This window comes from Parus major, chromosome 8 (genome assembly GCF_001522545.3).
Source record: "Parus major isolate Abel chromosome 8, Parus_major1.1, whole genome shotgun sequence".
Classification (NCBI taxonomy): domain Eukaryota; kingdom Metazoa; phylum Chordata; class Aves; order Passeriformes; family Paridae; genus Parus; species Parus major.
Window position 1 is genome coordinate 26194557 of NC_031777.1, and position 17673 is coordinate 26212229.

Below are 17673 nucleotides of genomic sequence, written 5' to 3' on the forward strand. Positions count from 1 at the left end.
TGTTCCTGTAAAGTCTTTCAGAACAACCAAATATCACCACTGCACTAATCCTCTAAGCTATGAACTAAGTGCTCAGGATTCCTTTGATACAAGTCTAAGCTCAGGCATTTTGTTTTGTATCAGAGATGGCACATTTTGGTAGCATATCTCAAGCAAGACATGTTGGCAGAACAGCTTGTTAATTTTTCTTTCTTGGCTAGGTCATTTCCACTCAGAGCTCTTGGGAAGCTGATACCAATGGACAACTGTCTTTGCTGAGTTAGAACTCATGAGCAAGTGAGTATAAACAGTCCTTGGCCTTTTCTCCTAAATCTGAAATCCAAAGTAGGCTGGGTTTTTTTGTTTTTTTATCAGCCAGGTTTGCTTTGGTCCTTTTTAAGAGAGCCTGACCAAAAAACACTTAAAATCTGCTGCTTTTTCAGGTGCTTTTTTAGTTTGAGGAAAAGAAGGATCAAATATTCATAAAGTTATCATGGATAAATGAGACAGGAAATCTGAAGATGATTTCAAACCACTGGAGGAGTGCAGATTTAGACTGGTCTACCAAATAAGGTGTGGGAGGCAAGTTACTAACATTATTTTAAGATAGATTTGATAAGTCTATATGAGATTGTGTTCATGCACACAGGAAAACTCCTCAGGGCAGGAGATTAAGTGATATGAAACCCTGGATATTGATGTCTTGGTGCATCCAAGCAGCCTGAGTTTGCAGCTGGTGCTAACAATTTTTTCCTGGATTGATTCTGTGCTTCAGGCCTCCTGCTGCTGATGCAGGAAGAACTTTGTGCCCTTCAAAGTTTGGATTTGAGGTTTTTTTTCCACCTTGCCATATAGAAATTGAATGAGGCCTCAGGAGGTGACAAGGTGCAACAGTGGGGACTGTCCCTAGGTGTAAAAGATGGTGACATGTTAATGCATTCAGCTCAGTACACAGAGCTGAACAAATGACACCCAGGTTTGCTGTTAGGAAATAATTCCCTCCTTGTTTCTCTGAAGTATGCCAGAAACCACAGGAAGGAAAATTGGGGAAGTTATCTTCTTTGGAATAGGAAGCACAGTTGCTTTCCACAATCTGTTGGATATTTAATATAAGAAACCTTCCTGTTGCAAAGATCTTGCAATTGCAGAAGACTCTGCTACCACAGTCACCCTCTCCCTGTGCTCAGTTACTGCTATGGCCTTCTGACTCTTACTCTCATTACACAGAATTAATTACGTAAAATTAATCAATTACTGTTACGCCATTCTGACTCTTATTCTCAGTACACAGAATTAATTACATAGAATTAATCAATTACTGCCATGGCACTCTTATTATGAGCAAAAGGTTAATCTAGGGAAGTGTTGGGAATTTTGTGGCCTGTGGGACACACACACAGAGCACATCCTGTGGAATCTTCTAAAGCTGAAAGCTGTAGGGAAACCACAAGGCCTGGTAATACAAAATTGGGATGGAAAACTAGGCAGTGGCCAGGCTAAATAAAACTTTTGACTAGAGCTGATATGTGCAAAGACTTGATGCCATGGACACCTGGATGGTGCTGAGCACATGTGTCTCCCAGGCACAAAGCTCACCATGCAATGAGTGATCCCTGAGTATCTGACACAGTGTGCAGAGCTCTGGTCACTGATGTGCTGGGAACTGCTACTCAGACTGCACACATCTGCCAGAGAGATGGGTTACAGGCAGAGTTAGGGGACACAGCTGTCCTGGGAAAGGAACTCTACGTTCAAACTGCTGAAAACTCTACAAGAGGAGCAGCAGGAGGAAAGGGGGCATGGCTGACACAAGGACATCTATTCCAAGTCCTTTTTCCTACATTTCCATTGTACCCTGGCTTCCTTTAATTTGTGTTTGAGATGATCTGCCAACATGTACTTCAGTAAATACCATCAGCTAGTGCTGACTGCAGAGGCTCAATGCATGGACATTTTATGTGAATGACAGCACAATTTGGGCTTGTGTATGAAAGATGAAAAGGAAAAGAAATGCTTGGAAAGAAAGTGTGGGGCAAACTGAAATTAGAGGGTGGCAGCCTTTGGAAGTACAAATAAATAAGGTGGTCTGGTTAACAAGAGTGATTAAAAACCAGGAAAATCAGCTCCATTTGTCTTCTGTGATACTGTAGAAAAAATGATCTGAAAATATATGAATTAAGGGTAGATGAAAAATGACTGCATTGAGGAGCTCTGGGGATGTGTCACTCCTCGCCTGCTCTTACCTTCTTACGCACCTGCTGCTCTTTGGCCGAGTGAGCCTTGACGTGCTTGCGCAGGGAGCTGGGGTCGGTGTAGCGCTTGGAGCAGCCGGGAATCTGGCAGGCATAGGGCTTCTGGGAAGGGAGCAAAGGGACAGATGTCACACCCCTCTGCCTGCCCCAGCCAGCACAGGGAGCGCTGCAGGATGGGCACACAGTGCTGAGCCTGAGCTCTTCCCTCCCTTTGCTTGGGCCCACGTTTGCTCTGTCTTCTCTGAGCTCACAAACCAGGCACGATGCAAACACAGGTGATTCTGCACTGGCACACTGGATATGGTTTACTGGGCTGAGCTAAATGCTGGTGAGGTGGAACTGAATGGGTTTTGAGAGCGTTTCTTTATTCCCTAGCCTTTACAGCAACCAAAATTGTCATGGGATCACCCAGTATAAAGACAGACATTCTGGTTTTGAGTTCTGATTTACATAAATTTTACAAGGATTGCTGGGCACTGGTGAGACCCCACCTCGAATCCTGGGTGAGGTTTTGGGCCCCTCATGACAAGTAAAGCATTGAGGGGCTGGAGCATGTCCAGAGAAGTGCAATGGAGTTGGGGAAGAATCTGGAGAACAAGGAGTGGCTGAGGAGGCTGGGGTGGCTTTGCCTGCAGAAAAGGAGGGTCAGAGGGGACCTTCCCAGCAACTGAAATCCTCACTGAATTCTTCTTGTGGCTCTGCCTATTCCCAACAAATGGAATACTATCTCTGGGTTACAGAACAAACTCCAAATGAAGGTGCAATTGCCAAAATGAGCAAAGGAATTTTTTATTATGTAATCACTGCCTTAAGTGCCAGCAAAATAGTGCTGCATGGCACAGCTCACAAAGCTTTCAAGTTGGATGGAACATTACTTTGCCCTCTGTTTTCTTGCCTCATCTATCAACAACATTACCTCACCCTCCTCACTAGGACTAGCAAATCCTTTTGGTGTCTTCTCAAAGGCAGAAAACTGGTTTGCCATGACCTCAATGTCACATTCTTTAATCTCTTTGGTTTCAGAAGGAGGATGCACAGAAGGGAAAAAAATCCCACCCGTTTTAGGAGAAGTGACTGTGAGGTCCTTTAAACCCAGTTGCTCTGCTCCTGGAGGAGTGCTGGTGTGCCCTTTTTATCACAAGGACAGACAGGTTCCCTTTGTTCTGCTCCTTTCTCAGAGAAGGATCTACTTCCAGATGATTTAGTAGGGATTTGATCAAACTAGCATACATCAGTAAGTGAAATGATTTACAGATTCTCCTTTGGAGAAGATAAATGATGGAGTGACCTACATTGAGAAGCTTTGAAACCAATTCCAAATGCACTCAGTAAGGAAAAAGTAGCCTATATAAACCCCCTTTCTTTGTAAGTACCTCCAGAGGATAAGTATTGCTGCTCTGTCCAGCCAGCAGGAAATTTCTGAAGGAATAATAGAATCATTCACCAATTCCTGACCTTACAGTCTAACAGAGCACCTACCCAGAAAGTTACAGGGCAAAGGAGATTTATTGAGAGTGTCTGGAACACAGAGAACTGACACCTGAGGAAAAGCTATGGAAAACTTTAACAAATCCCTTGGCAGAAAAACTAGCAGAGTATTTTTCAAATCACTGATGTCATTCAAATTAGTGATAAAATCATTCAACTCAGTCATAGGGAAACTAGATGAGAATCTGACCACCCTTACAAAGGTTCATGGCTATTTGCTCTGACATTCCAGACAGCTGTTTGGTGCAGCAGCACCATCCTGTAGCTCTGCTATTTTTCACATAAGCACACAATTCACTGAGCTTAAACCACAGGGCTTCAATTAAACCAGGTAAGTGGAACTCAGTCACTGTGTGCACGACCAGAGAAACAGTTTTAGAGAATCTGCAATGGAATAGCACAGAGGATGTTTTTAGGTATTTAAGGAAATTATTAGAAAATTATTACTGTACCTTTTTCCTGATTTATGAGCATTTCAGATAATAAAGACAGAGATAAAGGGAGAAGAGAAGAAAAGAAAATAGAAAGTTAAGACATTTGTCTTCAATATTGCACAGACAACACATTCAGAGAATTTGTGCTCATTTAAGTAACCATGTAAGTTCTCTTAAAGCTAATAGATGGCATTCAATTTGTGAGTTTGGCTAATAAAAATATGTATCTACTAGATTCATGCAATTAAATTCAAAAACTGTATGCAATTTAGTATATCCACTTTCAAAAGAAATGCAAATTACAAATTCAAATATCTCAGGTTGACTTTCAAATAAATAAAACACTGTTATTGTAAGTGTGCTTTGGTTTGGAAAATGTGACTGCCTTGCTTCTCTTACTTGTTTGTTTTTGCAAGGCATAATGTACGTTAGACATTCCTTAATGCTGCAGAGTCTGAAATGTGTAACTGCTTAAAAAGTAAATATCAATTAAACTCAAAAGTTCTGCCCCATAAACACTTGGCCAAACTAAACCATATATTCACTTCTTTGAAAAAGACAAAGGAACAACTCTGCCTGTTATTCTTTACAAGCTTTTTGCTGAGGACATGACTGGTCTGCAAAGCTGTATCATTGCTTTCTTTCCCCGTGACCTGCTGGTTTCATTTCAGCAGAGCCCAAGACACTTGACAGGCTCCCATCTTCTCTGAGAGACAAGTGAGAAGAGCTGCAGTCAAGCCAAATCTACCAACTGTAAAGAATAAAAGAACTGTTTCTCACAGTTAATTCTGATGGAGGTTACTTAACCAATTCCATAGAGTTAGAGACAGATTTATTTTCACTTTTGCAAAACTACTGTCCAAAACTGAGGTGCATTTACCTTCCACTGAGAGCTCTAAACAGCTTTTGCATTCACACAGAACACTCACTGAAGGGCACAGGAAATGAGACAATGACACACATTTGGTGCAATAGCAGTGACTCAGCTTTCACTCAGCTGCACCTTATTGAGCTGCAGCCTCCTCTTACTGGAACAGGAACAATGGCAGAGTTTGCTGAGTAACTCACTCCTCAGCATGAGTAACACAAACTAATCGCCTCTGTGTGATCAAGACTTTTTCATTTCTCAAAGTACATACAGTTCAAACCAAATACACTTGCTCACAGCTGAGTTTTCTAAGACTCTCCTCATGAAAAGGCCAAGCTCCCCTGCAGTTGCAGAACCGATTGTGTGTACCAGGAGCACTGGAAACCTCGGTGCAGCTCCCAGTATGAAATCAAGCTTACGGTATCCAGGTGTGTCCGCTGATGCTTCGCCCGATCGCTGGAGTTGCTGAAAGCTTTCTGGCAGCCAGGATGCTGACACAGGTATGGCTTCTCTCCAGTATGACTCCGGAGGTGAATCTTGAGGTTCTCAAGCCTAGAAAATGCCTTGTTGCACCCTTCAAACTGAAAAATGTCATAAAAAAAATCATTGTAAGTTTCTATTAAATAAATCATGTGCAGCCACAATGAGAACAGTGTAAGAACCAGGTTGGACATGCAATTAATCAACCACCATTCAAACATCTGTTGAAATCTATGGATGAAACACAACATACTGTGCTGTTCATTCAGTCTGTCACTGAAGACACAGTGTGCAGCTCAGTAATAATACAAGGGTTATAAATATCTCACACGTTCTGTCTGGACTGAACACTTAAAGACACGGTGTCAGAACAGAACATTTCAAGACAGAACAAGTGTTCTGAGGACTCCTGAGATGTTAACTGGCACTGTGGGCAATAACAATTAGCTGCTACAGACAGAGAGCAAGAGAAGCTGGAGGGTTAGAACCTGGTTTCAGGTGTCTGAAATGTTATACACTGGAGCAGATGAGCATGGACTATTACAGGAAGACCTGATCCATTTGAAGATCAATCCAAAGCAACTCTGCTGTTATTCTGCACCCTTTTCTTTACTAGCTGTATCATTCAGAGCTGTTCTCAGCATTTATACAATCAGTAACCTGATCAATTCTGACTTCTTAAGCACCGTTTCGTTAGGAAACTTAGCAATAAAATGCTGCATAGCCTTCAGAACAGAAGTCACTCTTTCAAATTAATTCTGAATAAATAAATAAGTAAAATTTCTAGCTACTAGGCCAAGGGAAAGGTGTTTTGCATTGCTCACTGCTAAGTTTCAGTGTTACAGACAACAGGCAGTGGAGGCACTGTCTGTAGGATGTGCTTTGGGAACTCTCCCAGGTGAGCACAAATATTGTGTGTACACATTCGTGCACCTGCACACCCACAAAATGCACTCAGATACTTGCAAATGTTCATATACTTGCATGCAAATTCTTTCCCACTCTGCATGTGTTTCATGACACTGCACATCTTGTTATACCTCTTCACAGATAAAAACCTGGTTCCTCAAGGATTTGTGGTCTCAAGGAATATATTTGAGAAACATAACCCAATCCACCTTCCTATCAACACTAAGTGCAATTCTGAAATAGAGTAGGTGTATCATCACAGGATGGTTTGGGTTAGAAGGGACCTTAAGGGTCACCTAGTTTCAAGCCCTGCTGTGGGCAAGGGACACCTTCCACAATCTCAGTCCTGTCCAACCTGGCTTTGAGCAAATCCAGGGATGAGGCAGCCACAACTTCTCTGAGCAACCTGTTCCAGCCAATGTTTCTAGAAGCCATAGCTTTTTCTATGACTCTTGTTCATAAACAGTGAAGTCCTGACTCTCACAAAATCAGCAAATACTTTGTCACTTCCTTTTGCCGAGTCAAGATTTTGTTCAGCAGCTTTCCAGGAACCTGTGACTCCTCAGATGGCATCACAGAAATCACCAGCTTGTCAATCCTGTTTGTCACACACACCTCTTACACACACATCAGTGCATGCAAACTGCAGACTCGGCTGTGGCATCCAGCAGTGCAGGGGGACAGATGGGAAGGGAGAGCAGCTGCACACGGAGGAGCATTGAAGGTGCTATAACCTGGAGGCACCTGATCTCCCAGGGCCTGCCAATGGCAAATCACTGATGGAGAAAGGCCCATCACATTCTGCTCCTCCCAGTGTGATTTGGAAATACCTCAGCACAGAAACCGAAGTGATTCTCGAGGCAGCACTTCGTGTTGCAGGCTGTGCCCTGGCACTGGATGCAGATCAGCTCAGCACACTACAGGCAGAGGGGCTTCTGGCACTTCTCTGTCTCAGCCACTCACACATCAAAGGATCAGTGTGGCCTTTACTGCCATAAATATTTTTGTGCCCTGAGCAGTAACCTGTCTGAATGGCATACTGGCTATGTGTACAGACAACTATCCCATGTGTATATATTTTTCATCTTTTCCCATCACAGCCATTGTGACAGATCCACAAAATCACCTGAAGACTGCAGTTTATAAGTTCAGAAGCTTTGTTTGGCCATGACTCACCTCCGAACACTTGAGTAAGGAGGCAGGGGTGGTCTGGAAGTGACCAAAGCCACCAAGGCTTCAAAACAAACTTTCTTCACAATCATCACTAAAAATCTGACAAAGATTCAGGATGGAGGGATTTGAAATGTGCAAAAATGCTGAAGTCTATGAAAAATAGAGCAGAGATCATCAAATTCATAGTTCTCATAGGACATTCCATAAAGCTGAGTGAATGTTCTGAGGTTCTAAAGATCACTTTATTCCTTTTTGTTCCCAATCTTCCTCCTTTCCAGCCTCCTTTGATTTGTGTGCCCACAGTGTGGCATCCCTTTGAAGTACTTTCCCTTCCATCTCTCTTGCAGGTCCCTTCAAGCACCGAGAGGCTGCTCTAAGTCTCCCTGGGGCCTTCTCCAGGCTGAACAAGCCCGACTCCTTCAGCCTTTCTTCCTGAACAGGTGTTCCATCCCTTACAGCATTTTTGTGCTCCTTCATCCCCCAGCCTGTGTTGATACTGGGGGTTGCCCTGAACCAGCTGCAGGATCCTGGACTTGGTCTTGTTGAAACTCCATGGGCCACTTCTTGAGCTTGTCCAAGTCCCTCTGGATGCCACCCTGTCCTTCAGGAGTGTCAACTGCACCACTCAGCTTGGTGTCACCTGTGAATTTGCTGAGACTGCACTTGGTCCCACTGCAGACCCCCAAAGGACACCACCTGTCACTGACATCCCATCTGAACATTGGGTCTTTCACCACTCTGGATGTGACCATCATTCCTTATTCACTCACTGAGCACTCCAGCCATGAAATCCATCTCTCTCCAATTTAGAGAGAAAGATCTTGACTCTCAGAATGTTTTTCTAATGGATTATTATTCTTCAGTTCCATATCTAGAGCCCAGTGCAAACTAGGAAGGTATGCAGAATAATTCAAACTCATTAAAGGTCCAGCTCCACTCTCATTGATGTCAGTAGCAAAAATTCCAACAGCAAATGTCCTAAAACATCTAAACACAAACTTAATTTAAAACACATGAAAGCACATATGTTTAAGAGTTTGCTGGATCAACACTTGAGGGAGAGAAGGAGCAGGCCCTACCAGAAATGCTCAGAGTTAGAGTGTAAGCAGCAACACCCAAACAAGTATGGACTTATTTACAGACCCTTCTGTGGTCAGCTGCCTTTTCTTGCTATGTCCAATGCCTTCAGCAGTAAGGTTCCTCCATCACCACATATACTTGGACATTCAGAGCTTTTCTTATTTATGTTATTTCCTAATCACATTATTTGTTATTACCCAGCTCTGATAAACTGGATAACAGACAGTGGGATGGTCCCAATGCAGTGCTAAACTCAGGATAAAAATACAAAACATAAAAAATACACCAGCAAAGAGAATGATGGGACTGCAGTACTCAGATTTTCAAGCTGGCAAAGGCTGGGTTGGTGAAACAGAGCTCGTTTCAAGAGGAAAGCAGTGGGGACAAGAACCTTGCCACAAGTGATGAGAAGAGAGGAAGCTGAAGAGAAGATGAAAGGTCTGGGAGGGAGGAGTGGAGCTGCTTCAAAGAGCTGAGCAGGGTGGGGCTGAGAATCCACTCAGAGGTGCAGAGTTTGTCCTTTGAAGGACACCTTTTCTAGCTCTCTTATTTCTGGATCTGCTGACTGTGTCTCTCACAGATTGTCCCTACGAAAGTTCACACACAGAAACAGCTTTCCTGAAGTGGAATGGTACTACAACTTCAGTTGGGCTGCTGTTAAGGCAACTTTGTAAGGTAATTCTTGGGTTTAACTGCTATTCACCAGCTCTTTTTACCCTTCCACCTACTCTAGATACTTGGAGTGTATTTACATTTACACTATATAAAGCTACTCTTGGAAAAATGAGTAGATATACTCATTAAATACCCTCCAGGAAGATCCAGCCATTCCAAGTATCTCAGCTTCAACTACAAAGAACAAATGCTCAGTTTCAAAAGGGCTTCAGGATGGTAAGAGCTATTTTATCAACTGAGAAGGCCACTTACGGGATGTCCCAGACATCTGGCCCCAATCTGTCACTGCTTAATCCTACAATCCTAAACATTTTGTGGACGTTTGATGCCTGGGATAACTGTAACAAATACTGCATGATCCTCAAAGTCTGTAAATGTCAACAGAGCTCTTAAACAAGTTTCATCAATAAAATAATAATTATATTGCAATTATTACTTTTGTCTTTGCTGTGACATCGTTAATGCTGCACACACCCAAGCACAGACACAAAACAATGCCACGTGATTACAGGAAGAAAACAACACAGTTATTGGGTTTTATAACTACTGCTGCTTTCAGAACAGGGCTTCTACCAGGAAAAAATACCTCCTAGAAATTTATGGGACTTAACTTTGTTACCATATGGAAATACATATGTTATCTTTATTTCACACTCAAATCTCTCTGCAGTGTCGCTGTTGCAATATCATACATTCAAAAGCTGTATTTATAAAAACACTGAATTATCTCAGAGTGATCTAAACACATCATAATTTTCCCAACAAAACAGTTTAATCTAATAACTGTAATTGCTTAAAATGTTTTTTCTTTGCTTCCAGATTATACTTTGAATGCACCTGAGAATGTTGCCACGCAGAAATAACAGCATGTTCCCAAGAGGGTTTATATTATCAAATGTTTACCATTTTCATAAGCGTATTTAATCACAGTCATGTCTAGAATATCTGTCAGTGGTACAGATCAGAAGAAATAAACTATAAACTAACCAGCTCAGACCATAGGGTGAAGCAATAACTGACATTTTCTTAGGAAATGAGTTATGACTGAAAAAGAGAAGCCTTCACAGTCGTAGTGCTAAATAGGTCCAGTGTGCCATTAGAGCAAGCTCATTAATATACACCTCTGCTCTCTGCTGCAAGATCAGTTAAACAAGCTGCCTTTTATTTATAGACCTAAAAGGGAAAGAGCAGGTCATATTGGCTGCTGACATCTCAGACAGCCTACAGATGGAAAACCCAAAACATTTCATTCCAAAGCATTTAATGCTATCAATAGGAAATCTGATGTCTGGTCAAAACATCCACAAGCCTTATGAACATTGTGAAATGTTCTTTCTTCCCATCTGATTACAAAATTGGGAAAATTTTATTGAAAAACATGCTATGAGAAAGAGGATCCTGTGAGGCTGCGTATCCCTTCTGGAGGGGAGGAAACAGCCACACCACTCTTTAAATAGCATCAATGTTTTACAGCACACTGAGGCCAATGTTGGGGCCGTGGCTGGAAGCACACGGGGCTCTGAACTGCTACGAACCTCAGGAACTTAAACACATGAGTTGTTCCACCCCACACCCCAAAGTATCTGTTCTGGTGCTTTGTTTTTCCCAGCTAACTCCTGATTAGATTAATGTTTAATTCACTGTTGTAGCTACAGTGTAAAGCCCTGACCCTGCAAACAGTTGCATGTGAGTAACGTGGTTCATGCAAGGAGTTTTATTAAACTCGACAGAACTATTTGAGCACTTCAACTTTAACATCCTCAAGAATCCCAGTTTATTTAGCCAGATTCAAACCTACAGATTTAAATTGTTGAAGTTGGTTGTTTTTTCCCCTCTGTGATTACAATGAAGTGGAAGGTAGCTGTAATATAAAAAGACCTGCAAATTGCTGGGTTTGGCTTTATTTCTGAAGCCTGAACAAAATACAAAGTGACACTACATGCTATTTCATTTGAGTCCTGGGCAAAAATGCTTGTACTTTTAATGATTTATCTTTTAAAAAAACATTTAGAGCTTTAGCCAGAGTGTTGTACAGCTGCTGGTGTGTAAGAGAATAAAAGATTAAAAGGTTCAGAACAGGAAGAAGAAATTAAAGTAAGCCACACAAAAAATGAAATACATCCTTCACATTGCTGGGGTTTAAGGTAGTTGTGGCCAACCATTTGACATCCACACACTGTCCACCAGTAGCTCATTTTCCTTTGTGCTGTTAGATTGTGTATTTCCTAATTACCATGAAACTGGGAAATACAAATACACTGAGAATCCTTGGAGGGGGTGTCTCATCACCGCTGACTTAAATAAGACTTTGGGCTCTTTTATTTCAATTTTATGAATTTTGTAAGCCCCTAAGCCCGCATTCCTGAACCCCCTTGAGCAGTACCAGGAGTGATGGATCCACGAGGAACACAGACCTGGCCCATGCAGGACTCCTTTGAGTGGTTTCAACAGTGCCCAGGTCTGATTCTGCCCACGAGGAGATTCCTACACACAAACAGACCCTTCTGACAGCAGACCCAGCCACCTGCCTGCCAGCATCCCCTGCATGGGGCAAATGTTGCTTCCAGCACTGGAATATTCATGTATTTATTTCTCCTAGTGCCAGTAGGTCATGCCCTTCAGTGAGCAAACAGAGCTTTCCATACATCTTCCAGCAAACCCAAAATATCTGGGAAGGTATCAGAGTATCCCATCCTTTTCACAAGACTCAATTTCTAGTATTAAAACTCTTTTAGTAATCCTTCTTTAATCAAGCAGGAGTATAAACATTTGTCAAAATGGGGTAGTTGCATTTGTTTGCTACAACATATGAGAATGAACCAGGAAATTTGGGAATATTTTACTATCAGCAGCTTGACAGCCACAGATTTTGCCATAAGGTTTTGTTAAATATGTCATTTGGAAAGCAAACAATTTTCTGAAACCTCATTACAGTTGGACTGAATGCAGTATTATGGCTTGCAGGCAAAAATAACATTACATGAGGCAACATTTTAAAGAACAAAATGCAAAATTCATAGGGTCATGTAATAAGCAAAGAAGACACCCCATGTTAGCCCTTTTATTTCCTCAGATGTAATTGGGAAACTATTCTTTATTTGGGATTTTTTGAATAGCTTACAAGCTATTTGAAATTAAAGGACAGCACACAATCCAAGATTTGCTGTTCTAATATCTGAAGCCAGATCTGCTTGTTTTAGGGACAAAATTAAGATTGAACAAAATCAATTAAAAACCCTCTCCATCCATGCCAGCAAAGAACCACAAATAAATTAAAATGCTTCCCTCCAGTACTTTTAGATTTTTTAATAAAAAGCATCATTTCCTACATGTACTTCAAAATCTAGTTTCTCTGGATCAGTAATTGTCTTAATTTCCAAGGAAACATTTCCATTCCAGTTTGCATCTAAAGTAAAATCTATTTGCACCAATCTCCATCTTTAAAGAACAGACTGTGCTCTTGGTCTGGGGGAGCCAATTTCAGTGCAAACAGCTCTGTCCTGACAAGCAAGGAGAAAAAGCTGCTCAGAATCTTCTTACAGGTATGAGAGTTTGAAAGTATGGAGTGAAGAATTAATTTGCTTAACATAAAGAATTCAGCCTCAGAGCAAAGGGAGAACCCATTACGATTGATGTGGACTAACCAGTTGGGGTAACAAAAAATAAAACAAATAGAACAAAGAAAATAATTAAAGAGACAACAGCAGAAAGAAGGGGAAAAGGAGTAATTATAAAAAGAAAAAAAAATCCTACCCCAAAAACTTATGGCTGATTAGCATAGCCTAGAATCTTAAAAGGCCAAAATACCACATGTGTGGCATGTTACAAAAGAAGATTAAAATAAAGGAAAAAATAATCCAGAGAACCATGAAGTCTCAAAACATCTGGAGTTTTATAGTAACAAGGAGGAAAAAATCAAAAACATAATTGAAAAAAGTCCACTGTGATACATTATTGTACAATGAAGCTTAATGGAATTGAAAGGAGAAGAGATGAAAAGGCAAAATAAGGGGGAGCAAAGAAATAAAAGAAACAAGAAAAGGCATTTATATTTTAAAGATGTCACTGAGGGTTTTTAGCCCAGTTATTAAAAATTACACACCCTGCTTCTGTAAGCTGTTCCTGTAATGTGTTGAGCGCTCTCTTTCAGCGTAGGACATTCATACACGCTGGGGAACTCAGCAACCCTTCTGTGCCCAGCACAGGGCACTTCTCGCCCCTGGGTCGGGGAGAGACATCTGCAAAGAGGATGGCAGAGAAGTTGCCTGTCCTGGTTTGTATTCTGAATCCAGTGGGAGATTGGAAGAGAGGCAGGACAAACATAAATTAAGAATGTTTGTTAAAAACAATGCACACATTCAGGAATTAAGCAAACAGTCCTAAGCTGTTGTACTGGCATCAGACAGTATTGAAATACTCTGAATGTATTCACTAACGAGCACATGGAAAAAAAAAAAAAACAAACAAAAAACCCAAAATGAAAAGCTTCCCTCTTTATTTCATATTTTCCTTTATTTTTAATGAACCAGTAAAGGAACAAAAAGATCCTCACATAGTCCAGTCTGCCTTCCTAACATGCCAAGAGTGTGTCTAGGAACAGGATGAGTTTCCAGTGCAGCACAGACAGAGCAGGCTGTGCTGTGTCTGTCTCCAGCCGCAGGAAGATCTGAGACCAGCGTGTGACAAACCTGTGTGTCACAAACACAGTGTCATCTGGCTACAGTGACAGTCCATCCTAACTTCCCACTCATCCCCCCTGCGCTCCTATTTTTTTATAATTCTGGAAAACCCAGCTCCTAGCTTTGTCAAGACCAATAAATAAATATGTTTTACTGTCATTGCTTGTCACATGTCATCACAGCTTACAAAGTGGCTCCTGCCCTTGGCAGATCAAACAGAGGAGGATCCTGTGGATGAAATCTGATCTACAGCGGGAAATTGCTGGCTACAGCTGACTAAACTAGTCCAGCACAACCAAATTCTGCTAGAAAAGATGAAAAATAGCAGCAAGGTAACTCTTAGCCCATCTATGTAGGTTCTTCTGTTGCAAATACAACTTTCTGTACGTGGTTCAACACAGCTTGTTCATAAATGTTTCACAAAGTCGGTAGTTTTATTGCTGAGGTTTTCTCCCATTTTAGTTAGAGTGGATTTTTTAATCTTAAAACCGACTGTCCTTCTCATACTCCACCCATGCTCACTTCCACAAGCTCATAATGGAGCTTTTATCTCAAGCTGTTATTTCTGTGAAGTTCAGCTCAGAAGAGTAAAGTTTCCCTGCAAATTGACAAACTGCATGAACTTGCCAACACTGGATTAATCTGCACAAAGCAACGAGGAGAGCACACAATTTTCTCCAAGGTTGTTCCTGGCAGTGGAGTAGTAAAGTCAGTGGGACTTTTGGTGCTCAGATGGGCTTTTTGTTTTTTCTGTGCCATGCTGGGCCAATCTGATTATCCATAAGTGAAGACTGAGGTCCCAGCTGTAATCCAAGGCAGGCAAGGGATCTGCTGAAATGACTGTACCTGACACTCCCTCACGTGTGTAAAGCTGAGCTCTGGCCAAGAGCCCTGCAAGAGGTGCTGGTGAACCACTGGGAGGCTGCAAGGTGTGGTGGGAGCATGTTCTACTGCAGGGTTGGTTACCTCATTCTGCTCTCCCTCACAGCCTGGTTGTGGAGCTCTTGAGCAAAAATGCTTGTACATTTTATTATTTGTCTTTTAAAAAAAACATTATTTATCTTTAAAACATTCTAATTTTTTTAAAAGGCAACCCCAACACACACAGCTCTCTTCTTCACCCACAGACCTGCTCATCATATTACAGCAGAATCCCACAGAGCTCAGGGTAACACATGGAGAAGGATAATCTTCTCTTTCTTAGAGAACTGGCTCTTTCTCTCCTACAAATAAGGAACTCATCCTCATTTTACCCTAAGTCATTAATTTTAGTCTGGCAGTGTTTGCATTTTGTCTCGCTTGGCCATGTTCATTACATGAAGGAAAATCTGAGAGACTTATTCCTAGGAAAATGCTTCAACACCTCACCTGCTTTAAAAGAAGTTAGTTTTCTCTGCAAAGGAGATGTTAAATCAAGATTTTGCTAATGAACACCTTATTGCTACTCTTCACTCGGGGTGATTTACCACACCCACTGAACTGGTGTGGGCACTGACATCCTCCACCAAACCCTGCTCCAGTTTCAAGCTCTGGAGCTGCCTCCTGAAGCCTGTTGAGAAGATGAGCTCTGCTGAAGAGCAGTGCCAGGTCCCTCCATTCTCTACTGCACTGTGGGATCCTCTGGATAAAAGGCTGTATAGCAATGTTCTTTTTTGAATAGCACTTAATGTTTTCCCACAGTCTTATTGTTTACAGGGAGTTTAGCAAGTCACTTCACTAATTTAAAATAGATTGTGTCCCACATGGGTGGATAACAATAACACATCTTGGTGAATCATATGGCTTTCAAATGATATGTATGAAAAAGAAGTGCTACACATATTGTCTGAAATTTTATTGTGTGAAACCACAGCACTTAGCTCCCTACCAGCTGTGTCAACAATTCAGTATAATAAACTAATACAATTGTAGAATAGCAGCAAGGTTAGTTCTGGAAATTAAAAGCTAAGATTGAAAAAGAAATGCAAAAAGAAGATGTAAATGAATACAGATGAACATTATTTCAGGTGGGAAAAACCTGCCTCGCAAATGATGCCACCTCATGAAATTTACATCCTATGGCATAGGTTGCAGTAGCAAAAGCCTAAGAGGGAAAAGGATTATATGAGTGAAATGATTTTTAAAAGGGATGAAGAGCAGGGTTTGATATCTGAGGAAGCTGGTATATTACATTTTGTGTGACCACTGCAGAAGCATCCCATCTTACTACAACCTACACATGCTGGGTCAGCTTTAAAATGAAAGAGTAAAAATCTTCCCTGGACTTTGTTCCAAGGTTCAGAGCAGCTTCCCATCCAGGCTGAGCAGTTCAGAATGGCAGCTGCCTCACACACATGACGCAGCTCCCGAGGCCACTGCCAAAGGACATTCCTGACATACTTGACCAATGGCAGCCCATGTACAGGAATGACTGAGTGAGCCAGGCTCAAATAACAAAGGTTCATATTGAGCTGTCTCACATCATTTTTAATATGCTGCTAGATAAATAAAAAAATAACTGAATAAAAGACATTTTCTAAGATAATATTTTGAGGGAAAACTGGGAAAAGAGCTCAACGGAAATAGGTTTTAAATTGAAATGTTGAACTGTAGCCCAGAAATGACAAGAAAATTAAATCTCTTTTTCTCCTGAACCCCAATAAAAAAAAGTCTTAAACACTCTCAGTAGACCACAGTTTTGAAAGAAATGAAATTATGTTATTGTCATGGATGATTATTAGAAGGTATCTGCAAGGTTTTCCTGAGTTAGCCCTCTAACCCAGAACCTAGCAGGAAACCACAATCACTTCTGTACCTTACGTGAAGGACTTTGAAATGAAAGTGCCTCAAAATCAAATATAAGCAGCTTTCAACATGTGCATTTAATCTTCCTAGGTTAAGAAACACCCTGTGGCCACCACACTAAAGAACTGAAAACGTAAATTGAAGAAATTATATCCATATGATTAAGTAAGATTCTTAAAGAGAAACATGTTGTTAAGTACTTCATTCAGAATAAAATGAAATGCAGTAAAATAGAAGCTATTTGGAATAAATCACTGACGCACATGCTTTCTATGCAAAATGGCAGTGTTCAGCTCGGAGTGGACATCTGGAGCAAATTAGCATTATGTTGAGAATAATATAAAATTAAAACATTTAGTTTCAGCTTCTAAAATTAAATATAAAATCAGAGACCACTGTTGTGTTGGACAGCTTGCCTTGTGACTCTGATAGCAAGAATTTATTTTGTTCTTCAAGTTTATTGTTCATTCCTCCTATCAGTGTCCTGGGAGCCCTGATGCTTCCAGGTACCACCTATCCAAAAAGCACCAGGCACAAGAGTTGTGTCTCACAACGTGCTGCCAAGTCCTGTTCTAGGGGTTCAGAATGACGAGTCTGAGGCCAAGCATGGGCCAGAACAACTTGGGTAAATCAAGAAGAAACAACCCAAAACTACAGGCAGAACTTGGACCACATCCCAGCCAAACCTCCCAGGAACTGAACGGTTCATTTTTACCTCTGCATGCTAACTCTGCACCTCCTGGCTCTGGAGAGGTCCATGTGCTGAAGGTGCTGGGCAACTTCAAGCTATTGTGAAGCCCCTCTTAAAATTTTCTGAGCTTCTCCTGGGTGCTGGTGCTGCTCAGTTCATGTGAGGTTTGGCAGAACCGATC

General features: G+C 41.4%; 1 protein-coding gene across 4 annotated transcripts in view; it reads right to left on the bottom strand.

Moving 5' to 3' along the window:
- The window catches only part of GLIS1 (GLIS family zinc finger 1), a 179989-nt gene that overhangs the window by 28316 nt on the left and 134000 nt on the right, over positions 1–17673 (bottom strand). For 3 of the 4 annotated variants that reach the window (XM_015636699.1, XM_015636698.3, XM_015636701.3), the window contains exons 5-6: positions 5441–5602; positions 2223–2333 (exon numbers count right to left, since the gene is read on the bottom strand). In XM_015636699.1, coding sequence (XP_015492185.1) covers positions 2223–2333; positions 5441–5602 — 273 coding nt within the window. The remainder of the gene's footprint in view (positions 1–2222; positions 2334–5440; positions 5603–17673) is intronic. The other variant, XM_015636700.3, reaches the window with a different exon arrangement.